This window comes from Homarus americanus, unplaced genomic scaffold (assembly GCF_018991925.1).
Source record: "Homarus americanus isolate GMGI-L3 unplaced genomic scaffold, GMGI_Hamer_2.0 scaffold45698, whole genome shotgun sequence".
Lineage (NCBI taxonomy): Eukaryota > Metazoa > Arthropoda > Malacostraca > Decapoda > Nephropidae > Homarus > Homarus americanus.
The window spans coordinates 7,064,699-7,091,770 of record NW_024735554.1 but is presented as its reverse complement, the minus strand read 5'-3'; the positions used below and the strand labels follow the sequence as shown (position 1 = coordinate 7,091,770).

Here is a 27,072-nt window from a genome sequence, read left to right as displayed (position 1 = left end):
AGTGTCTTCATGATTAGGTTTTGGGTTTTCCTCTGTCAACGATAAGACATTTAAACACCCCAAACACTCACGTCGTGTTAATTAAAATATATGTTGAATAAACGAGTATCTTACGTTATGACTAAGAAGAAAAGTAACGAGAGTTTTGTGTTCAGTAATAAGAGGATAATTTTTCTACTTAAACATCGATTATGGCAAATTGTTTAGGTATGTACTACTATAATGTTAGATAAATTTAGTGAGAGCATACAGGGAACATCCACTTGATACCAGCAATGTTTATACAGTATGTAGATCACTAGAAGTTGTTCCACCTTTGCGATAGAAGAATATGTTGAACAAAAATAAACCCGTGCTGGTATTAATGGCTTAGAATGGGGCGTGGAGAACCAATATAAATATATATGGGCGTATAGGACCCCACTGCCCTCCAATGTAGCAATTAACTCTTAGGGTGTGTTACTGAACCCCAAACACTGGATATTTGTTGCCCATCCCACCCCCCAAAAAATTATATAAAAAAACACACAAAAGAGGAAATAACAACTAGGCTGTTTGAAGGTGATTAGGTTTTATTAGAATGATAAGAGACAAGAATAACTGGAGTAATAATAAAGTTTTCTGAATGGCTTGAAGGACACTGGGAGAGTTTAATAGGAAGATACGAAAAGTGTCTGGGAGTGTAAGAATGTTTAGTGTTGTTGTTGGTGAATAATAAGTTTGGGACATAGTGGAATAATAATATCAATCCAAGGTTACTATTACGAATGGTTAAAAAAAAAGGTATTAGAGAGAGCTTATTGTGGATTTGTATATTCTAAAGACTGATGAAAAGAAGTAGAGGAAAGAAAGAGATTTGGTTGAAACTAAAGTATTTGCACTGATAGCCTTTATATGAGAGAGAGAGAGAGAGAGAGAGAGAGAGAGAGAGAGAGAGAGAGAGAGAGAGAGAGAGAGAAGATAAAAAAGTTAGAGCGAACAATAAGACAGTGAATGGGGATATTGAGTAAATCTGGAGTGCCGGAACTGAAAGAAAATAAGGAAAGACTGAAGACAATATTTTCTGTTCATTTATGACTCTGAACAAATGACTCACAGAGAAGGATTGCCAAAATTATATTTATAAACACGACAATTAAGAAGACAAAGGATTATGTGAGGATGAAAACAATATTTAAAACTAAGACGAGGAGATGACCGTCGTCGCCTGGAAGGGAAAACAACAGAGAAGAGGAAAAAAGTGAATGAATGACTTGGAAAAATGGACTTTAAGTTGTTACCGTTTCGGCCATATTCTTATTTCACCAATTTTGCTCAAAATCTCAATAATTGTACTCCTGAACAAGCTGATTATCGATACGTTGTCCGCAAGTTTATATCTGTATAATTACATGTCCAAATGATATTTCAATAATTATAATTACTTCTCTAACGCTAATTACTCGCCGCATATGGTTTTTCAAGGTCTGGATGTACTTAATCAATTAGCAAGCTCCTGGAAGTTACAGTGGCTGAAAGAATAAAAGGAACGATCGAGAAACAGCGACATTACGTAGATAAGAACAAAGAGGCAGGAAGTGTAGATTAATGGAAGCAGTTTAAGAGTGCAATTCTAGAGAGTGCAGCTGAAGTGTATATGTGTGTGTGGAAATGGCAATTAAAAATGAAAGCAGGAGGGTATAGTTTGGAGAAAAGGAGAGTGTAAAAGGAAGATGAGGGTAACATTTTCGACAACTGCTACATGTAATAGATAAGACCCTGAGTTATTCTTCTTTGGGTGAGGAGGAATGAAAAGGATGAAATAGAAAGAGAGAATCATGATAAGTGCAGGAGAGATAGAGAGGCGGAAAGCACCAGGTATAGATGGAATCACTCTCGTAATGTTAATGAAGGGAGATGAAAGAGTGAATGGAATAGTCGACAAATACAGTATATATACAAGTAATCCCTGGCAGAGGAAAGAGTAAATAGGGAAAGACTGAAAGACTATTAAAAAAAATCACAATACAAACGAATACAGAGAATAAATACGATGTCTATGTTCAATAATACTTGGAATAACATATGATAGAAGGAATATAAAAGAATTTAGGCTTAATACAAAAAATAATGTTAAGAGAAAAAACAGTTTGACAGAGGAAGTGTAAATGCGCAGTTTAAGAATAGCTTCACAGGAAAAAGTGTATGAGTGATGGTCAGATAATTTACTTCAATGCTTACAGTACTTGATGAGTAATGAATCCTTGTAATCCATCCAGACCAATATTTTTTAATTACAGCTTAAGTGAATAAGTAATTAATAAGTAATTAGTACTCTCAAAATGTAATAATTATTAATATATTATTTATTTATTATTGGGAAATGTAAGTACTGTCTATATCTCATGTGAAACAATGCATTCCAATAATATTAGTAGTTAAAGGGGGATATTTAATCACTCTAATGCAAGGGGAATAATGGAGAGAGAGAGAGAGAGGTGTAAATAACATTAGAATTATTAAAATTTACCAAACTTGTTTATAATATGACACACCCATGTTTATCAACCTAATTAAACCTTCTCAATAAACAGTTCCAAGCGAATCATAAACAAATCCAAAAAACATCACGACACGTTGAGACAGAACCTGACGTGACCTGACCTGAGGCTCCTCGTCTCTGCATCTCTCCTAAACCTTCATTATTGACGTCAGCGACCCAATGAATTACGACGCTGGGAAATCGCTTTGGGAGCTATATCTCGGTTAAATGAGCTGGGATTACAATGGCGCCAAAGTCTGGGCTTGTCTGTAGGATCAGACCAATAGAGATATTCGGTGAACGGTAAAACACGTCTTCCCCCTGTAAAGGAAGTGAAGATGTTGTGTTTGTTTTTCTATTTGTTTTTCTTTCATGTATATTTTAGTGCGGGAAGACGTGAGGCTGTCTACTTTAGTTTAGGTATAATGTCTCGTAGTTAAGAAGCAGAAATACTCATACACGTATAAATACATACTGTATGTGTGTTTGGTTGTGCATGTAGAACATACTGTATATGTCGACAAGAATGTGATTGCACGATAGCTGCATTCATGTTTATATATGTGTGTGTGTGTGTGTGACTGCATTTACTATTTCCACGGTCTTAGCAAGTATCATTTTCAGTTGGGAACTTTAGTACTGCAAGGTGACGAGAAATCAGGTCCCGGGGAATACCTAGAGTCGACTTACTCCTTCAAAGGATCCACGTGATCCTATCAGTGTTGCTCCTGTGACCGCTGATGTGGCAATAGATATGCAAAGCTGTCTAACAAGTAGATAGCAGCGCTATTAGTAGTATAATGAAGAGCTCCGAGAAGCGAGACACTGGGCCGATCACCACTCCTGGCCACCACAGAACCTCGTCGTTTGGATCACTGGAAATCTGACACTGCTGTAGAATGGAAATTCTGGGGAACAGACATGCAATAGCAGCCTCTTTAACTGTGAGGCTGAGCTGCATGGAACGGAAAATCTAAGCTGTGCACAACGGTAACATCCTTATCTGGGAAGGAAGGCTCAAACAGTATTAACATAAAACTGGGTACCTGAGCTGTACACAGCAGCTTCCTCAACTTGGGTACTGATCTACAAACAGTAAATTGGAACAGGAGTTTCAGCAACAAGAACAAAATATCAAAGTAATAAATACTTTAAACTGTAAAGCAACAGTTAACTCAACACCCAGCTATAAACGATATATATATATATATATATATATATATATATATATATATATATATATATATATATATATATATATATATATATATATATATATATATATATATATATATATATATATATATATATAATGTGGTGAGAACCATAAACCCTTCTTGTTCATATGATGGAATTTATTCATTTATTTTATTTTTCTGCGACATTGTGTCAGATTTCCCGTAAAATAATTCCGCAGGTGACTATAAAAAGAAATAAAAACTGTGGATATAATTTTTAATTTTGTAAATATCAGCAACGTCATGTTATAATTATTGTAAATTATGAGAGTGAGATCATACAAAGTATAATTTAATAATAATTATTGTTATCACCTATAATGATGGTACAGAAGAGCAGCAGTGTGCAAAGACGCCTCCATGTAGCTCTACTCTAATGCACAATAAAGGAAAAATATTAATCTCAACCTACAGTCTTGGTACTATAGAACACCACCACGAGTAGTCAGCTGCGTCTAGCGCTTACAGTAGCTTCTGCTCCCCATTACCCGCCTTTGATAGCTACGCCTGTCGAGCTATTTCACCAAACTGAAGTGGAGCTTCGTTATGACAGGAGGAGACGGGGTAGTACTGACGCCTTCCTCTGTCTAGTCTCACACTAACCTGGTGCTACAGTGAGCAGTAACTCGTGAGTGTATGACCTTCGTCTGCGTTGAATAGCTTCTTCCAAGAGCCAAGTGCTAGGTACTGGTTTACTCCTTAATTATTTAAGTAATAACTCGTGTTTAAGACAGATTCTCCGCACCCCATGCTGTGTGGCCAATTCTTACCCGGAAAAACAAACTCTCCACATCTTATTTGACGGCTTGGTCAATCCTGCCCCTTATCTCCTTTACTGACACTTGGACAACCTTATACCCTTCAGGACCAACTTCCAGACCCAAAGAGTCAGCGTTTACCCGTGGGTAATAACACCATAGACAGGCCTTGTTGTACGGACGTTCACACAGCGCCTTCAGACTTTCTCACACACGAATAAATTTTGTATGGCTGTTGTTGTGAGCAGAATATGCTATATATTGCAGCCTTACTCAGTCTGTTATTATTTATTCCGTTTGTCGCTTTACCCTGAAAACGCAAACAGCTAGATGCGAGGGAATTAATACTAAATATTTCACTATTTCTGCGGACGGGAAACTAAACAGAATTCATTAATCCATGTTGATGACGTTCCCAGCAACTATCGTCAAATAATTCGTATATATAAAATCAGACTTTTATCTAACTATTACCGTCAGCGTTAATGGTCTTGTCATCAGTGTTTTGTCAAAGCGTATATAAAAAAACACTATTACCACTTCCGTATTTGTCGCTCCCATTTCTCCCTTCATTAGTTCATTATTCACAGACTAAACTCGATGCTTCTAAAATATTTTGACGGTAGACCTTTAAGTGTGACCTTGACCTCTATGAAAGATTTGATTTTGATGGTCTGAACTTTTTTATAATAATGAGACAAAATACTTGAAGTTAAATCTCTTTATCTGTGTCGTTATAAATGGTATTCTCTGAACAAAGTCAAATTTACAGACACACAAATAGACAAGCATTTAAATGGACAAACGGACTGACAAACACATTTTATAAAGCTTCCATTTTATTTATTTATCCAATTGCAAAATCTTCTTCCAAAAAGTGTACTCGAGGCGGTTTACAGAGTATAGCTAAATCATCGTTCTTGGGGATTAAGTCATTATTTTCAAAGGGTTAAAATAATCTAACATAGAGTACAGTGGTTAAATCATCATATTTAAGGGGTTAAATAATAGAACTTAAGGGGTTAAATAATCGTATTTAAGGGAGTATAGGAAGTTAAATCATTATACTTAAAGGGTTGAAATATTTTACCCCCTGGACAAATTTAAAGTACACCAAACGGTCATCATCGTATTTAAAGGGTAAAACAAAACACAAAAAAAACACAGCATCATCGGCCCTAGACAGAATACAACATGGACTCGGGAGGGAGAGGGGGAGGAGGACGTGAAGAATAAACTTTTTAGGCCAACATGTACAAACGCCACCTCGGTCAGATGAATATTCAAACACCGTCAGTCTAAACTTTCTCTATTTGCTTGGATAAATTTGTTTCACGTGCTAGGTGGGGGGGGGGAGTACCTAGTGGACCCGAGTAAGTTTGGTGTTTTAGTTATTGTTTCTCACGCTGTCATTATATTTGTTGTTCTTGTATCTGCTGTCCTTATATCTGTTGTTCTTATACCTGCTGTCCTTAAATCTTCTGTTCTTATACCTACTGTCCTTATACCTGCTGTTCTTATACGTGCTGTCCTTATACTTTCTGTCCTTAAACTTGCTGTTCTTATACCTGCTGTCCTTATATGCTGTCCTATATTGTTCTTATACCTGCTGTCCTTAAACTTTCTGTTCTTATACCTACTGTCCTTATACCTGCTGTTCTTATACGTGCTGTCCTTATACTTTCTGTCCTTAAACTTGCTGTTCTTATACCTGCTGTCCTTATACGTGCTGTCCTTATGTCAACTGTTGCTATATCTGTTGTTTCTGGTACACCTGCTGCTACCTGCTGCTGCTGGTACATTGCATCTGTTATTGCTACTACACCTGCTGTTGCCGCTACACCTGCTGCTCTTACACCTGCTGTTTCTAAATTTGTTTCTGCTACGCTTCTCACTCGTACATCTGGTGCTGAAAAAAAAACAAAAGATGGCGTTTCGCTGCCAAGCCTAGACTCGAGTTAAATACCCATATGGAGTGTACTTACCAATAGCGAATACATAGACACAAATGAGGAGATAAAAAAAGACTTCAGAGTCGAGGGTGAGAGAAAACAGCAGTGGCGATAAACAATAAGACGAGGCGAGGCGACAGTGTGGGTAGAGTATCGGCCAACTTATACGAGTTACTCCGTCCTTGACACTAATTCTTGAAGGATAATCCTATTATCCCACTAACCAGTTATCCGACGAACTCTGGAGACCATCAGGCCACGAGGCATGGTGTTGCCAGGGTCTGTGCCCCGTCCGCCATGGCATCATTCGGTATCTTTTTCTTTTGTTTGTTAGTTTGGTTGCATTAAATACACGATAAAGTTGGTTAAATTTCTTTTAGGTTATGTTAAGTAATTTGTTTTAAGTTAAGTAAAATGTTAGATTTGGTCACTTTAGAACTTTAGATATTTCTCGTAAAATAGATTTTTATTTATCTTTTGCCGAGGACCAATCAGAGTACGCCACTCCTACATACGCGTGGGATAAGTTAGGTCACGCCCTAACCCACTGTAAATGGAATTACCAAACTGATCCTTGATTGGAGTCAACGTGCAGCCGGTGGTCCTGATGGAAGCTCTCGTACAACTTGACTCTCCCTGGCCTAACAGTGACTTACTCTAGAACTGTAATGCTAAATGGACGTTAGTTAGTAAATGGACAAATATGTTACTTGTTATTTATTTCATTTAACAAAATATTAATTTAGACATTATGTGTGATAAATAGTTTCCTATTTACGTCTTAATGAAGTAATGTTTTTAGTTTCCCCCCCAAAAAATTAAATTATGAAGTGTTCATGTAATGTTACATAACACACACACACACACACACACACACACACACACACACACACACAGGTAAATCAATAACCCTCTTCACTCTTCGCGCTTGAGTGAAAGAGAAAAGCCTAAATATAAGAATAAGTGAAGCAAACTACCACAGTCGATGAAGAAGAACCGAAATACCATACTAGTGAAAATGGCTCAACAAAGAGAGACAAATCGCACAGTACATCAAGCTCTTGTTTACGATATGCTTCCACGTTAGTTATTCAGTACGATACAACATATGACCCTGAAAAAATAAACTTGATAAGGATGTTATGTTTACAGCATGAAAGATCCATGAGTGTTTATTGACCACAGATGTGAAAGAGTGTGATGAGGTAGAGGCACGGTGCTTCGTATCAATGTTTATACCCCGCTAAATCCTTTCAAAGGAAACTGGACTATGTGATAATGTGATTTACCATGCTTCCTAATTAACGAGGCTCCACTATAATCTTTTGTTAAGCTGGGAAAATTGCCAGAAGGGAGCGTTGTGTTATTCAGGGGGTTTGAAAAGTGCGTGTTGTTGATTTATGACCAGAAAACTGATTTAGAGAAAGATTCGGCGGTAAATCGGTGGTGTGTGTTGGTGACAAAAGTGATAATCAGGCGTGACTGAAGGACAACAACTGTAGCGAGGTGTGTTATGCAGTTCATCTTTGACACAACATGTCCTAGTCTCTTCAGCAATATAATATGGGATATACTTAAAATATTGTCTTAAACCATAGACAAAAGATTATTCATTCTTCAAATACATGAATGTCACGGAGTTTGAGACATTATGATTCCATGTAAGAAAAAAAAGGTAAAATAAGAAGATGAAGAAGAAGAAAAAAGAGAAGAAAGAAGATTAAAAAAGGAAAATACTGGATAGCTGCTAGTCGACATCCATCAGAACACTCTCGCCAACACAACGTTACGTCACACTCCAAGAAGCAAGGGTGGTGGAGGGGGACTCTGGACAACCTGCTCCAGCTCTCTCGCTCTCAGTAGCGTCTTAAAATCTCCGTTAGTGACAACTTTATGCTGGGTCTCGACTGACTGATTAACTCCCAGCGCTAATTAGCAGGTCCCTGTGATGGAAGAAGACTTCATTAGGTGAGAGAGAGAGAGACAAAAGGACACACACACATACAGATAAAGTTGATCAATTATTATAGTGTTGTGAACAGAGAAAGATGTTCACGTAATATAAAGTCCATTTCTCAACATGCTGGTGCAGGCTGCCAGGTGAAGAAATAAGAAATACGTGAAAATAACAACTACAGTATAGACGTCCAAAGTGTAATGGATATAATAAAACAAACTTTAAATGGTCTATAAAACTTGTGCCAGTAATTAGTTGGTGTTGTGTAAACTATTTCCCTCATTTACAGCCTCTGGTACACCGTTCATGGTTAAACGACCTGGAGGAACTGTTTTCGAGCGGCTATATGACCTCATTAGGCAGTAGTGAAACAATGATCGAGGCTTATCAAACTTTTTAAATCAAATGTCAATGCAAAGTTACATTCTATCCAAGGAATCATTTCTACAACATTCATCCTGGCACCATGATGTTCCCTCTATGTTTGAACCGACTTACTTTGTATCCCCTCTGTGATAATGTTCAGTACAGCATCACGTGGCTCCCTACATTATTAACACAAATAGTAAGGCAATTATATATGTACCTACTTATTTACGCATTTACCTATTCATCTATTATCTATTCTATTATCCACCCTTATTTATGGAGAGGATGAACAGAGCGAAACAAGTATGGCAAGTGATAGACGACGGATTAGACAACGAATGGAATTATCCACATGTATTTGTTTATATGACCACCGATTATATGTTAGCTGGGACTATCAAGTATTAGTGGAGTTCTTGAGAGTATAGTTGATGCAACGAGCGAAGGAATAAAATAAACAACGTTGGCATTGGCAAGAATACAACACGAACTGAAGTTGAGAATTCTTGCTGGATGATCACACAGATAAATCTGTCTTGATTGTTTTTAATTTTTGTCTAGTGGCGATGGAAAGTAGAATGTAAACTGAAGAGAAAGTGAAGAAGGCGTTAAGACGAAGGGTTGAATACAGGGAGGGTGGGGGGGGTAGAGAATGGAGATGGGTAAAGGAAAGGCCACAACCTCTCATTATACTTCCAGTGGGTGTAAATGGGAGGTCATAAGTGGATCATATGCCCTGGAGAAAAAAGGTGTTATAAAAAGGTCATCTCCTGTATAATTGTCCATTATTAACAAAGCAAAATGTCTGTCATTGCCCACAACCCATCCCTCTGTTATTGATTCTATACCGAGGCTAAATACGAGCAACTTACATTCTCATTCAACCGAATGTTTTTTGTCAAGTCTCTAATCCTCACTTCAATCTTTTCCTGGCTAGTGTTATGCTCTGTTACTTCCTTCTGCCATTCAAGTTCCATAAGGTAGGTCATTTGTTTGGTTATATCGTCTAGCAGATAACCCTTTGTTGCCCGCAGGAAAGACTAGTTTACCTCTATAATTACAGCTTCTTCCTCACCGTCTCGAAATACTCTTTTCCTAGTATCACTGTGTTTTCTCTTACTAACAGTGTCATCATAAATAAAAATTTCGTGTCCAAAGATATTTTTTCATAGTCCTGTAAAAGATAATCGGGTTGTTACCCCTAGGACAACAAATATAAAATACAATTGTTGTCCGATTAAACCAGACTGAGCAGAATTGTCCATAGGAATGTGGTGCCAGTTACGGTAATTACCCCACTAAGTGCCAGTATCGCACCGTGTCCTATAATTACCACAAAGGGAGCAGAGTTTACCGTTCTTCAGGCACAGCCATTGTTGTATTTCATTTGTTGCCATGACACTTATTGTTTATAATTAGATGCTCGTCGGTGTTTATTCTTGTCCTCCGAAATTCAATTTTTCACTTTGTGTTATATACCGTTATTAAAAAAAGAAAATTATCAATATTATCTGAAATTAGAGAAAAAATAGAATGCAAAAGACGATCAAAGTTAAACTATTAGACAACAACTGTTTATCCCTTTTTTTATAACACAAACTTTATATGTGTATATATTTACTTATTTTATATTTGTTTATGAGTAAAAATAAACATAGATAACCTCTGTGTAAATTTTAATTTTCACGCACCGAAAATTTCAGAGATAATTATCTTTGTGGAACAAGTTAGCGTCTGTGCTTGTATATTTAGTGGACAGTAAAGAAATCATGAAGGTGGGACTTGTCATGACCACATGTCGTAACAGATAATGAGCCTTTATTAACATGCCTGACTAGACATGCATCCTGTACATTCCTGGAAAACATGCATTCTTCTGTCATCACACACACACACACACACACACACACACACACACACACACACACACACACACACACACACACACACACACACACACACACACACACACACACTGTCTTGTCAGCTTTCTCGATTACATATACCGCCATCTCGAGAAACGAAAAACGTCTGTAGCTGTCGCCTTCATTGATTTCACTAAAGCGTTCGACCTAGTCGACCACAATATAATCATAAACAAAGCTATTGACCTCGGGCTTCGGAGAAGTCTCATACCATGGCTTACAGACTTCCTCAGTGACCGACGCCAAGCTGTACGCTTCCGAGGGGCTGTCTCCACCTTTCAGTCACTCACCTGTGGCGTCCCCCAAGGCACCAAGATGGGACCACTCTGCTTCCTTATGCTCATCAATGATGCCCTAAGAGAAACCCCTGCTCGCTGGAAATATGTCGACGACTCCACCATTGGGATCAGCGTCAACAATTCCGCTCCCAACTATACCGCCCTTCAGGATTTATTGAACAGTCTCCAAAACTGGGCCACCAACAACCATGTCACCATCAATCATACCAAGACAATGGTTATGCACATCAACCTCTCCTCCGACATTGTCCCACCTCCTTCCATTACCCTAGGTCCGAACACACTCCAGGTTGTAGATTCCACGAAGCTCCTCGGCGTCACCATAGACAACAAACTAAATTGGAAACCACACGTCAGTGAAGTTGTCAAATCCTCCAGTTTCCGTCTCCACCTCCTCCGCCGACTCAAGTCCCTCGGAGTTCCCGCACACGAGCTCCTCAGTGTATACACAACATTCATACTTCCCAAGCTCACCTATGCCTCCCCCACCTGGTCTTCCTCCCTAAATGCCACACAACGTAAACACCTAGAAAAAGTGCAAAAGAGGGCATGCAAGATTATTCTCTCCCCTTCCTACTCCACATATCAAGAAGCGCTCAACACACTGACCCTTTCGACTCTCACTGACCATCACCACGGCCTCATCTGCAAATTTGGTAAGAAGCTTCTACACCATCCCCGACACCGGCCCCTACTACCACCTGAGATCCCCTGTCCGAGAATTGCTGTTCGACACCACAACCGCATCCAGCCCATACGTGCACGAACTGATCGCTATAAGAACAGCCCAGTCCCAACCATTGTAAAAATTATCAATAACATGTAATAAATCAGTGTATTCACTCCCAGTAAACACTGCTCCCTACACTGTCACTATGTTGAAATGAACTGTATTTTGAGCTGATCCCCATCTAAGTTACTATATGTCTTATTTGTGTCACTTATGTCACTTGTATATTATTTGTAATTCGTAACCCATTCCCCAAATATGTAACTGTATATTTTCAGCCTTCTGGCTGCCAAGCTCTTTCAATAAATTGTTAATTATTATTATTATTATTATTATTATAAAAGACAACGAGAGAAAAAAGGCACGGAAAAGCAATAACCAAAAAGTGCCGTACATTAGGAATAACTCCTTTGATATACATAAACCAGTCAGAAATAATGCTCTCTAAGACTACAAGTCAGCCAATCAGAAAACTTCCCTCTCGACTACGAGTTAGCCAGTCAGATGTTATCCCTCCTGACTAACTCGGGGAACTATGATGGAACGCAATTCACCACCTGCTGACATCAATAACGCTGCTGCTCCAGTGTGAAGCCAATCCTCCCACAGGTATTGGAGGTCATCGTCAGGAGGTGAGCAAAAAGAGGGACACGGTAACTCAATTACTGACAAACACTGATACAAAGTAAAAAAAATATCCCCTTTGGCGTAGCTGGCGAGGCATGAGATAATTCTGATCATGTAATAATAATAATAATAATAATACTAATAATACTAATAATACTAATAATAATAATAATAATAATAATAATAATAATAATAATAATAATAATAATAATAATAATAATAATAATAATAATAATAATAATAATAATAATAATAATAATAATAATAATAATAATAATAATAATAATAATAATAATAATAATAATAATAATAATAATAATAATAATAATAATAATAATAATAATAATAATAATAATAATAATAATAATAATAATAATAATAATAATAATAATAATAATAATAATAATAATAATAATAATAATAATAATAATAATAATAATAATAAAAGTAGGAGACCACTTGTGACCCTTGAAAGCCTTTGACAAATTTTTCGCTAATATTTTCCGAATTCATTAAGCGTCCGAACCACCAAAACGTCACCTCAATTAGAACGTGAAGTAGTACTCTATGATAATTAATTTCATGTTTTAATGCATTGAAGAAAAAATTTATTGGAGTCTCCCCCCTAAAAAAAAATAGAATTGCATCTTTCAGTAAAAACATATTTCGCTTCGGTATTTCTCGTTTTTTTTATTCTTTCGCTCTTTTATCTTTTTATCTGTATGTCTTTCACTATCTTTCTCTTTCTGTCTGTATATTTTTGTTTCTCTGTCTGACTGTCTATGTCTCTATCTCTGTTTCATTCTGAATATTTCGCTCTCTTTCTGTCACACACACACACACACACACACACACACACACACACACACACACACACATTCTCTCTCTCACACACTCATTATTTTCTCTTTCAAACCCCCTATCTCTCCCTCAGTCTCTCAAAGCGTCTCTCTGTTTCTCCCTCACGAGAAAGAGAGTGCTATTCATCCCCGTCTCTCATTCTTTTCTGAAATGGTTAGTTTATGACTGAGGCTTTTAAGCACAGCAGCCCTTACCGGGTTAAAGGGGAGTCACCGGGGATGGAGGTACTGCGAGAGGTGATGGGGGAGAGGAGGAATGGTTAGGTGGGGAGCGGGGGGGTGAGTATTGGGAAGTTTACCCATACACCCCATCTGTTGTATTTTATTTATGTCTGCTCCGCTCTCTCAGTCTGTGTGTGTGTGAGTAAAATTAGTTGTTTTTGATAGCCTTACTGTATCTTCTTGTGTTTTTTTTATATAATACACTCACACGCACACATACACCTCACACGCACATACGCACATCCACAAACAAATAGATAAACACACACAAAAGTGCTGTCACACAGAAATACACACAACCCCCCAAAAGTACAATCACACACACACGTACCAAAGGAAACACTCACTCGAACAGATACACACGTTCCCACAAAACAGAGATGGCAGAGAAGAAATACGTGGGTAGAACTCCGAAATCAGAAAGAAAAGAATTATTATTATTGAGTTTCGTAGAGAAAAGCTTAGCGAGGATGGGTAATATCTTGATCCAGGCTAACATAACATAACATAACAATAACATAACATAACAATAACATAACATAACAATAACATAACATAACATAACATAACATAACATAACATAACATAACATAACATAACATAACTAACATAACATAACATAACATAATATAACATAACATAACATAATATAACGTAACATAACATAACATAATATAACAATAACATAACATAACATAACATAATAACATAACATAATATAACATAACATAACATAACATAACATAACATAACATAACATAACATAACATATAACATAACATAACATAACATAATATAACATAACATAACATAACATAATATAATATAACATAACATAACATAACATAACATAACATAATATAACATAACATAACATAACATAACATAACATAACATAACATAACATAAATATAACATAACATAACATAACATAATATAACATAACATAACATAACATAACATAAATATAACATAACATAACATAACATAAATATAACATAACATAACATAACATAACATAACATAACATAATATAACATAACATATAACATAATATATATAACATAACATAACATAACATAACATAACATAACATAAATAACATAACATAACATAAATAATATAACATAACATAACAATATAACATAACATAACAATAACATAACAACAATAACATAACATAGCATAACATAACATAACATAACATAACATAACATAACATAACAATAACATAACAATAACATAACATAACAATAACATAACATAACAATAACATAACATAACAATAACATAACATAGCATAACATAACAATAACATAACATAACAATAACATAACATAACAATAACATAACATAACATAACAATAACATAACATAACATAACATAACATAACAATAACATAACAATAACATAACATAACATAACTAACCAGACCGAATTTAGTCTAACCTATCTAACTTAACCTAAACTAACCTAATTTAACTTTACCTACCCAACCTAACTTAATCTAACTTAACCTATTCTTTAAGAACCTTGTCATACATACTAAAAACCTAACGTAACTCCACCGAACTTTCCACCAATATAAAACCAACTTATACTAACCAAATCTAACACAATCTAACCAACACCTAATTTATACCACCAAGAGTCTAGGCTTACCTTTCAAAAACAAAACAAAAGTTAACATAGTCTAACCTAATCTAAAACTACAGTAACTTAATCTTGCCAATCCCTCGCTGTTTTATCATGAAAATTGCGTTCAGGTACTGAGTCAGGTGTTTTACAGTTTGGCCGTGATATATCAGAAAGAGAAGATAACAGCGACGAACGCCTGAGGAATATCGGAGAGTATCGGAAAGAGATAATGGTAAGGACGAGGAAGCAGAGAGAATAAAGATCACGGAAAAGTCAAATGCCGGAAATGGTAAGACACTTTGATTGAAAAACAATTTCTCGTCGGTTGGAAAAGTCAGTGGCATCCCTGAGGAATTTGTTACAGCAATTGAACTAAAATTGCGTCTTGAGATTGTGCTCACGTCTTTGGCCTGATTTTCTTTCTTTTACAAGATAAAGAACTTAGTGGACGGTAGGTAAACAGTATACGAGTATGTAATTATTCTATACTCAGAGAAGGGAGCTGGTGGTGATGCGCTAGAGAGGGATTCTGGTATGTACGTGGATTCTAATTTCACTTGAGAAATATAACTGAAAAATAGCTCTCATGGAGTTAAGAAGTGGGATTCATTTACTTAATGAGTAGGAAATGGATGGACCAAGATTGATGTTAGAGAATTCAGTGGTACAGTATTCTCCTCGAAGGACAAGGGACCTTAGTTTTGATTGAATTTGCCGACCCTGAACTATTTATTGTATGTTTTAAAAAGATTCTGAAATACACTTTTCTCATTAAGGGTTTTGGAATACTAATGTTTGGGATATAAGCCTTAATTCAGATTTTGCTGAAGATTGCTTTTGCACTCAACAGGAAGTGAGTAGAATATCGGGCGTGCTTGCTGATGCTGGAGCGTCCCTGGTGGGCTTGTGTCTTGCCAAGGAGCTGGAGTAACCCACTAGCTGCTGAATACTAAGATTCAGATCAGCACCTGCCCAGCCTCCCTGCATTAATCATAGCAAATACGAATTTTATATATACGGTGTCTCAGAAAAATATCCCTAAAATAATTTTGCTCGGAAATTTACACTACACCAAATTTTTCATTTCTGTTTGCTAAATTTTAATGCCAAAGCCTGTAGGTTTATTTTCACACTACATGATCATTGTAAGCCCGATACTACCGATACGAAACAAAAAAGACATTAGTTCTTCATTACGACTCCTGATATAAAAGGATAAACGAAAAGGATTTCAATAGACCCTTGGCCCTGTTCGCTGTTCTCAAGACCTCTGACGGTAATAGTTGAGGAGGCAGCCTAATGACATGGGAGGGCGGCATCTCTGGATTAATCAAAATCCCCGTTATTAATATTTATACAGCGTATTAACTTAACTCCTGCTTTGGAATATTAGGAATGCAAATTAGATTTATGTAAATTAAGGTTCGTATATGTCTCTGTGCAAAACGTTCTCGCAATAATTGCAGGAGCTATAATGGTTATCGGATGAACAATGTATTTAGTATTGGAGTAGGAATTACAAATATTTATTTTACGCTTGTATATATATATATATATATATATATATATATATATATATATATATATATATATATATATATATATATATATATATATATATATATATATATATATATATATATATATATATATATATATATAGATTCGAACTTAGGATCAGTGGACTAACAACCCTGTCCAGAGAGAGAGAGAGAGAGAGAGAGAGAGAGAGAGAGAGAGAGAGAGAGAGAGAGAGGTATGCCTCGTGCCACACCGTTGTGCTTGGTGCTCACTTCCGATAAATATCTATAAGCTCTTTTCTTATATATGGCAACAGTTGGGTACCTGTTAATGCTGCAACACAAACTCTAATATCAGTAATTAATGAAGATGTTGATTTCCCACCCAGGCATTTAAGAGTAAGGGTCAATAAGCACTGAATACTATGGCTCAGTGATTGCAGCAGACGACGTTTACAAAGATTGAAAACAGGTGGTACATTCTTTACATTAATCAGCCCTTCGTTTATCCTTTAACCCCTCTTAGCTGCTGGAAGTTTCCCTAAGCTGAATAAAATCGTCTGGCGGTTCCCAGAATAAAATTATAAACTGTAAGAATCGCAGCGAAAGGGTTAATTTCTAAATGTTATTCTCTAATTTATGAGGTAGCTTAGTTCACGTTCTAAAAGGTCTTACTTGTTGAAGCACAGAAGTACAAAATAACAATAACATTTCAACTGTGTGAAAAAAAAGAAAGATATTCTATGTCCCTTCTCGTATTATGATCATCATGAAGAAAGTATTTGACACTTAATTTCATTTACTTTATTTTTTTTCTATTCTCCCTTATCTACTCTGGTATTCAACAGGTCGCAGGAATACGAAACATTGTGATTTTCTTCCCTGTTAATGACACATTAAAAACCATCTGGTACTGTCTGGCATTGAGGCTATGATCATCTCTCTTTAGCACTGGTACTATAACTATTTCACTCTGGCACTGACTTTATTACTAACTATCTGGTATTGTGGCTGTAACTACCTCTTTCTTGATACTGATTAGAAAGAAGAAGACAGTCTATTGTTGCTGTACGTATAAACAAGATGACGTAAAACTATAAGAACAAAATAATAAAAAAAATCGAGGCAAAAACCTAAAAAAATAGGCCTTCTCTTCAACAACGTTGGAACATATTGATAGCCAATGTCATAGAGGTTGAAAAGTAATTACCTTTTAAATCCAATCAACTTTGCTATGGTGTCGGACAGAACAATAGGTTGCCAATGCTGAGATTCATTTTCGTGTTTTTGTTTTGTTGAAGGATATTTCAAATTGGAATGTCGCACAAAGATGACAAATAAAAAAAATCCGAGGCAAAGTATTTCAGCAAGTTAGAAAGGTGTTATTATGAAAAGGTTATAAATTATCAAAACAGTATATATATATATATATATATATATATATATATATATATATATATATATATATATATATATATATATATATATATATATATATATATATATATATATATATATATATATATATATATATGCAATTCGAAGTTTATGTGATATTGTTTCACTTTGAACAAGACCTTCTTTATATCAAAATAATATACTAAATTTTCCTAAAAATCGATATTCAATTATCACTGACAGGAAAAACTTAAATATGATACATTTAAGAGGATTTCCAACTCGCTTTAGCTTTCCATATATATATTTTGTAATCGAATTTGTCCATGTAATAAAGCTTAGTCCTTACCGAGAGCTTGTTAACCACTACCACCCCATCTGTTTGGCTGTATGTTTGCATGTTCGCCAACGTGATAATATTTGATCTACCAAAACGCCATTTTTTTTTTATTAATTTTAACATCAAGCTCCCAGTATTAAATCTTAAAGGTCATAGGCCATGCTGGGTCAAGTGAGGTCAGGCAATGTGTAAGCTTCTCCCTCCACACACTCACCTGTTGAAGATATTTAATTATAACTATATTTAGTATCCTCACTTATCTATTTAGTTTGTTTTTTCTTTGCACCCTTTGTATTTTTTATATTAATTCATCTTTAATTTTATTTATTTTCCTCATTCTATTCCTTTGTCCACCCATTTATCTTATTTTCTACATCTACATATATTAAAAAAAAATAATCTGCATTATTCATTTATTTATATTTCACAACACTAAAACCCTTTAAGAAATAAATGCCAGTTAATCATATACAAAGTCAAGGATTTAAAAGATTCTGAACTGAGATAACTTGACAGGTAACTCTTGGTCATCCGATTAGTAAGAATTATTAAAGGTTTTGCCAAATGTTAGTAGGATATTGTAAAGGTTAAATATGTATAGATGAAAGAGGGGGGGGGGGGCAGGATATTAAATAGAAGAGTTAATAAAAGTTTGTATTCCCATATTTTGCTGAATAAGACAAATATTATAATGTATAAGTAACTAAATACAAAATTTGAGACAAAAAAATATATTACCTGAAATTTTTTGGGCAAATTTTGTAGGAAAAGTGAAAAGTGTATTATGGTCTTTGATCCCCCACTGGTTCAGGTGTTTGGGAAAATATATGCAAAATTATGCATCTAATTATAATTTCCTTACGTGAGCCTTCAGCGGTCGTTCTCTTGTGGCCTTAAGTTTCTGACACTTGGTGAGAATTTCTATGGAGAATAATTATATTTCTTTTGCATCCAATTTCCACTGGGTGTTCCTTTAAATAGCCAGAGGGAAATTAATTTATGGTGGATGACTGTGATGTAAGACTGAAGTTAATTTGTGTCGTTTTGTCTCTTGCGAAGGTTGGTAATGATGCCCCTGTAAAAGAATAAACTGGGGAAAAATGTCTGTTTTGATGGCTGTTTACATAAACATTGTGCAATGTTTTTTTTAACTCTCTCTTACATAAATATATTCACATACAGAGAAAGAATCCAAACACACATACACACACATCTCTCTCTCTCTCTCTCTCTCTCTCTCTCTCTCTCTATATATATATATATATATATATATATATATATATATATACACTGTATGTATAATGGTTATATTTTGGGCACAATTTGCTTCATAGACTCGATGGGAAAATGTTACATGAAAGCTTTCAAGGAAACTTGTAAACACGAAGAGAGAAAATGCGATTTTGCAATTAGCTTCGTTACTCCTGACGAATTTTCCTGACGGGAAGGTAAACAGTAATATTAAATTACTTCTAATAATTCATTTAAACTTTAAGGTAATAAACTTCTCTTCAAAGACTTTTACTCACCGGTAAGGCTATTAATTATTCAATACATTTTAAATGGTATCATAAGATTTACAAGAACTTGAATGTCAATAATACTTTGTCTTGTTGTATTAATTATCCTTAAACTGAAAGTTTATTATGATAATAATTAGAATACAAAAACTAAAATAAAACAAAAGAAAAAGAAAAATACAATTATGAAACAAAATATTTATTTGATTGTATATAATTAAATTATAATTCTCATTTGTCATAAAACAAATGCGTGACCCCAATTCTAAGTATTAATGCACGACAGTTATATAATTTTCATCACATTACACCTTTCAGCTTGAGTCTGCCGTAGGGATTGAATCATATACAACCCCTCAGTTTTAAATTTTTTTAAGATATTACATTTCCAGGAGTAAGGGGTGGGGTTGGGGGTAGAAGAGCTTCATTCGGACGAGCGGCTGTGTTTGCTTAGGCCGCGAGAAATCAGTCTGAGAGGAAATTGGTTGAAGTTTTAGCCAGAAAACCATTTTCATTTGAAACACTTGTGATACGTCTCGATAAGTTCGTATAGAAATACGATTATTGACTCTGAAGCACAGGAAAACTTAGGTGAGGGTAAATATTAGTGATGTTGGCTGTTTCTCTCATTCACACACACACACACACACACACACACACACACACACACACACACACACACACACACACACACACACACACACACACACACACACACACACACACACACACACACACACACACACACACACACACACACACACACACACCATTTGACAGCAGCCATTGATCTCTGAGTTCCCTTCACTGGATCACTAAGATAAGCTTGTAGAGAGCACCAGGAAAGGTCTGAGATAATCATACACCTTACTAAGACGTCAGCTTCCAGGAGGTCAGAATACTATGCTATCTTTTAGACACTCTAAGGTCAGAACTGTGAGACAACTGAAATGAACCAGAGATTTCTCGCGTGGTTGGAACTTCGAAAATATAGAAATGACCTAAGGATTTTGGACTATAAAGAAATAAAAACTTTCGTGTTTTAAAGATTCTAAACCACTAATATGCTACGTGTAGATTGGTCTAGTAGAGTGAGCTTTTACAAGACATGTGGCATTACCTACCATTATAGGCTGTAGGCTCACTAACTGAAGTAGGACCAAAACCAACGTATTAGTTCGTTCAGTGTAATGACAGGCACCTCAGTACAAAAATTAGTCCTTTTATTACGATGTCTTAACCCTTAGAATACGATGACCTGCTCCCATGCCTCAGATGACATTGTACCAAGAGGGCTTACAATAATCTAAATATAGGAAGGAAACACCAATTTTTACAAATACTCCCAATACTTCTCACAAAAATCCTCCTGGTTCATTGCATCCTTTTCTAGTCTCTAATTTAAGGATGAGATTACTTACTTACACTATACGGGATGACACTGTCAACAACAATAGCCCCGAGCTGCTTTGTTAAGGTCTAAAGCACGCAGTAAACAATGGCTCACAATAGGCGCTTTGACATATCGTGGAAAGGATGGGACCTTTTACACAACTGCCTCATAACTCGGTCGTCTCTAAGTCTTATCGACGCTGGGTTTTGTCTTTTGATTTTATTGTTATCTTCCTGTGTTGTGGCAGCGGGAGTTATAGGTTGGTGGAGCCCGGGGCGTGGGGCAGTTCTTACTACACTTTCCCAGCACATACTCTGTTTCATATATATACTGTATATATATATATATATATATATATATATATATATATATATATATATATATATATATATATATATATATATATATATATATATATATATATATATTCATTCAGCTAATATGTTAGCCTATTATGGAGGAAAAAGGGCACTCTACTGTCGGCCTCATCAACAAACATGACAAATTCCGCAATATTTCCGGTGGCGTTGACAACACGGGGGATGTTAGACTAATATGTCATGCAATACAATCCTCAAATCAATACTGCATGGCATTGCAGTCATTATATGTTCCGAAACAAAGAGTTCTACCGTGAAACACTCATGGTTGTGCATTAATTGGGGGAGTTTTGTTTACTTCTTCTGATACTGAGAATTCAAGGAAAATGAATAATGATATACATTTCCGGCGCTTCATTTTTGGTGATTAAAATTTGTGTTTAAATTTTTATTTTGGTGGATTTTTTGGAATATCATACGAACTATGTCATGTCAGTAGCTGTATATAATCATACATTATACAGTATGAATACAAATAATACCTGGTTCATTAAGAGTAATCATCCCAGCGAGTGATTGCAGTTAAAAAAATTAATATTTTTTCATAGATGAGGAAAACATGACTAAATTTTCACTTGTGTATTTTTCTATATATATTTCAGAGTTGACTGACTTTCTTTATAATGTGACTTAAAACATAGATGGAATATATACTGTATATATATATATATATATATATATATATATATATATATATATATATATATATATATATATATATATATATATATATATATATATATATATATATATATATATATATATATATAAAAATATATATATGACGGAGTGACTGGCTACCTTATTGGTCGGCAAAATGACTTGATGCCTGTCTGAAAAAACTGACTTTCTGACACCCTAACTGATTGACAAACAATCAGATTTACTGAGTTCATTGACTTAATACCTGAGTGACTTTAGTGTACCTGGTTACCTTACCTGATTTTCACTCTAGTACCAAATAGACTAGACCCCGTAGTAGTGTAGTTTGTGTGATCCTGTAAAGTATTATAGTCTGCTAAGGAATATGTTTAATTAGTTAATTCAGACAGGTGGTGGGGAGTTGGTCTAAACTTACCCATTAAAGTTTGAGTTTACTGATTAACTTAGTTTGCTTAGTCAAGTCCTCTTCCACGGTGTAAGTTTAGAGTGAATTGTGCACCGTTTCGACACCTATATTAAGTTATACTTCGGTTATACAGGAAGAATAGTTACATGCATCGTACACAACAAACAAACTAGTCCTGTGCTTCTGTGTTACCTCACTGAATCTGGCCAATCTTACTAATAGGATTATGTCGTAAGAACAAGATATAGTATTTAGAAATATATATTCCAGGTACGAGGGGAGTATATTGAGAGACTTGTGTAATATAACACATTTTACTTGAGAGTTATTTCAACGTGTCTGATAAATTAGCGTATAAGATTATCGTAAAACTAAAGCAAATTATCGTACTTATAAAGAAATATTCCAAGAACACAGTTATTGTACGTAGATATATGACGATTACAATAATTCAACATAGCTAAGGAATTAACTCAAGGAACTGCTTTGTTATGGAGTCGAGGAGGAGGAGGAGGACGAGGAGGGGAGGGGGGTGGGGGGGAGGGGGCAGGGAGAATTATCGTACAGTGATATGTTCTAAGTATAGGAGATAGTATGCTAAGGGGCTATGATGACTGTATATTTTTTGCAGTAATAACATAATGGTCTCCACGTATCTGAGAATTTACCTGTGCTAATATCATGCTTTTATATTGGCTTAAAACAAAAGGTTAGATTATCGTATTTCGACCGTATTTATTTGTGTTTAAATATGATTTTATTATGTTGTCTATCGTTCTATTGTTTTTTTTCTTTTCTTATGGCTGGATATGGCCACTTTCCCCTTCCACCACCACCACCACCACTTATCCCCATAAACAGGTTCCCCTCACAAGGCCAGTCTCTTCCCCTGGCTTCAGCCCACTATCATAACTGTTGACGCAAATCAATATGTTCTCCCCTCTCTTCCCCTCAACACAAACATTCCTCCCTCACAGTATCCCTCCTCGCTACATCTACCATCCTAAAACGTAAACAATATCCCTCACTATCCCCTCAAGTCACAATCACCCTCATATTTATCCCCCCAGAAAACATAAACAAGTCTGTATTTTTCCCTCACAATATCTTCACAAAACATAAACATTGTCCTAACTTTCCCCTGAAGTCACTTTTATTTTTTATTATCTTCCTCGTGCAGTTTTTCGTCTCGTTCTCTATTAGGTTCTTCCTCGTGTATTTATCTCTCTCTCTCTCTCTCTCTCTCTCTCTCTCTCTCTCTCTCTCTCTCTCTCTCTCTCTCTCTCTCTCTCTCTCTCTCTCTCTCTCTCTCTCTCTCTCCGTCATACAGTTTTCTTTCTTTCCTACACACACCCGCGTTCTCTCTCACTTTTTTCACTCTCTCCCTCATACTCTCTACCTAACTCTCCCTTATACCCTCACGCTTACTCTCTACCGTACGTTCCCTCACACTCTTTATCTCACTTTCCTTCACTCTCTCCCTCATACTCTCTACCTCATTCTCCCCTACACTCTCCCTCATACTCTCTATCTAACTTTTCAGCAGTCCCTCCCTTACACTCTCCCTCTCTCTCTCCATCACAGTCGCGCCGGTGTGTGACGAGAGCCAGCGAGATGAATACGTAGCTCCCCACGGTGGCTCCGCCACCATAGCCTGCAGTATCATCGCCTACCCTGCCTCTGTCACCTTCACCTGGGCGCTCAAGAGGACGCCAGGTATGTAATAATAATAATAGTAAACGGTATATTAATAGAGTTCCAGCCGGTGGTTGAAAATATACAAACTTTCATGTGATTTAGACATAATAATATACGTTCAATACATTTACAGGGCTGTACAGTACATAAATGAGGAGCTGTTTATTATTTTAACAATAGATGGGATGGTGCTATTCTTATATCTCTCGGTGCGGGCTCTTATGGGCTGAATTTTGCTGTAGTGGCGGACTGCGCGAGGTGGGCGGGGGACTGCCGGTGGCAGTAGGTGGCGATGACGAGAATGGTACAGTAGTCCACTGCCAAAACCTGCCAGTGCGTGGTGGCGCAGATCACTGAGGGATGGGATTTCCAGAGTGGAGAGAGCGTTGTTGTAGCCGGAGTAGTCTGCGCCGAGCTTGATTCTGCAGGCCCTCTTCTGTACCTTCTCTAGCTGACGTTGTTGGGTAGAGTTGAGAGGTGATGACCAGGCTGGTGACGCATATGTTAATTTGGGGAAAATAAATGCGTTGTAGATAGTCCTCAGCTCTGGCGTGGGTGCCCCAAGGACCTGAGTCGTCGTAGCATGTAGAGTCGGTACGAGGCTGCGTTGATTGTGTTGTTTACATGGGCCTTCCAGTCCAGTTTGTGGTCTATAGTTACACCCAGGAGTTTGGCAGACTGCACTAACTGGAGAGGATGGGCACCCACTGTACAAGTAACTGCTGGAGCTTGCACTGGAGTAGTGGCGGTATTGAAGTACAATGACTACGGTTTTGGTGTGATTGATGGTGACCTTGTTCTCCGTAGTCCATGCCTGTAGGGTGCCTTGTAGCGATGAGTAGTCCGGTGAGGTGTTTTCCACTGTAACCCCCACAGTGCAGTCATCCACGTACTTCCACCTGTGAGGAGTGTCCGATAGAGCGTCGTTGATCAAAATTAGGAAGCACGGTGGTCCCATCTTGGTCCCCTGGGGAATACCGCAGCTGAGGTGTTAGAATATGGAGACAGAACCCTGGTACCTCACTGCCTGACGGCGCTCACTCAGGAAATCAGTGAGCCATGACACAAGGTTGGTGGGCAGCCCTAGTGCAACGGCTTTGTTGATAACAGTGCAGTGATCAACAAGGTCAAAAGCCTTCCTGAAGTCAACAAGGGCAACGGCCAGTGATGTCTTACGTTTCTCCAGATGTTTTGTGCAGAAAATCCAGGAAGCTAACTAAGCAGTGTGATTGGGAGGTCAATTGGGGTTGTAGAGCGTTTGGATTTAAATTTCAGGAGTTTGTTATTAGGTACTCCTGAATGTGCTGCTTAAGGATCTGTTAACCAAAATTTGATATCTTGATTATAACTTGTTCAAATGGCTTTTAGAAAATGTTCAAATGATTTTTAGAATATTTTAATTACTTTTGCAATGCTAATTACTCGCCACTTATGGGTTTTCGAGGTCATTTCTTGGTGCTTGTGTATTATTCTGGATGTACTTAAATAGTTAGGCACATTAAATTTTAGTTCAGAGAGAAAACGTATTTTTGGCCAAAAATCCTTTAAGGCTTTAGACTTACAATTTTTGTCATTTTCGGCCAAAAAATGGATTTTGTTCAAAATTTCAGTATAGGTACCAGGGCTGTGGAGTCGAAGACAAAACCTTCGACTCCGACTCCGACTCCTCAAATTTTTATGCTTCCGACTCCGACTCCGACTCCTTGGCCTATTTGTAACAACTATTTCTACCATCCTAATTGTAATTTGTATGTTGTAACCTGCATAGGTAAAAAGTAAAACACCGTGGCTATACTGCTACAGCTTTATTAATGATCTGGACGATATTTAAGAACTACAAAAAGATGATAGGCTTGACTTTCAAAGTTTCAATCAAAAGAAAAATAAATTTATTAAGAATTCAAGATATTAACTAGAAAACACCATTTACATGTATATCTAAAAGTTCGATCTCAGCATATGAATTTTGTTTAAGCTCATAATCTGATGTGGATCTAAATGATGATCCTACAATTCCTTTTAAAGTAAAGTTATATATTTATGTACATTAAAGAAATGAATACCTTATTAAGGAAAATGGATAAACCTTACATGATTAAGTTATTAAATTAAATTTGCCTTAATCTCACCAAAAACAGGTTGTAGCTAATTGTTTTGTAGCTGAGAGCCTCTGTGCAGTTTTCAACGAAACAAAATTTGATATAATTCAAAATTTCAAATGGTAAAGAAGAGACTATCGTCCAAAATTATAGTGCTATACTGTGCCTGCTACAATAAATTCATAATAATGCTTATAAAATGGAAATAAATTCTTTTAATAATTTAAGAAAATTAGTGGGATCAGTGGAATCACTGCAATGAATATGCCTGAGTTCATATATTTGTTCTTAGGAACAGAATAGCTTCAGTCGGAGTCGGAGTCTGGACAATTTTACCGACTCCGACTCCGACTCCACAAGCCGAAATTTCCTCCGACTCCTCGACTCCGACTCCGACTCCGACTCCGACTCCGACTCCACAGCCCTGGTTTGTTGGCAATTTCAAATGGTTGAACACTGGGAGGGGAGGAGGGGGAGGGTAAGTAGGCCCGGAGGAGAGTGAGGTCAAGACTGGGTAGGGTATGACATATGGTAGCAAAGTGGTTATTTATTCTCTCA

The 27,072-nt window shown here is 36.4% G+C and overlaps 1 protein-coding gene across 1 annotated transcript in view; it reads left to right on the top strand.

Moving 5' to 3' along the window:
* Positions 1-27,072, top strand: part of LOC121871474 (uncharacterized PE-PGRS family protein PE_PGRS10-like) — a 93,830-nt gene that overhangs the window by 11,457 nt on the left and 55,301 nt on the right. The window contains exon 4 of the mRNA XM_042373822.1: positions 24,302-24,433. Coding sequence (XP_042229756.1) covers positions 24,302-24,433 — 132 coding nt within the window. The remainder of the gene's footprint in view (positions 1-24,301; positions 24,434-27,072) is intronic.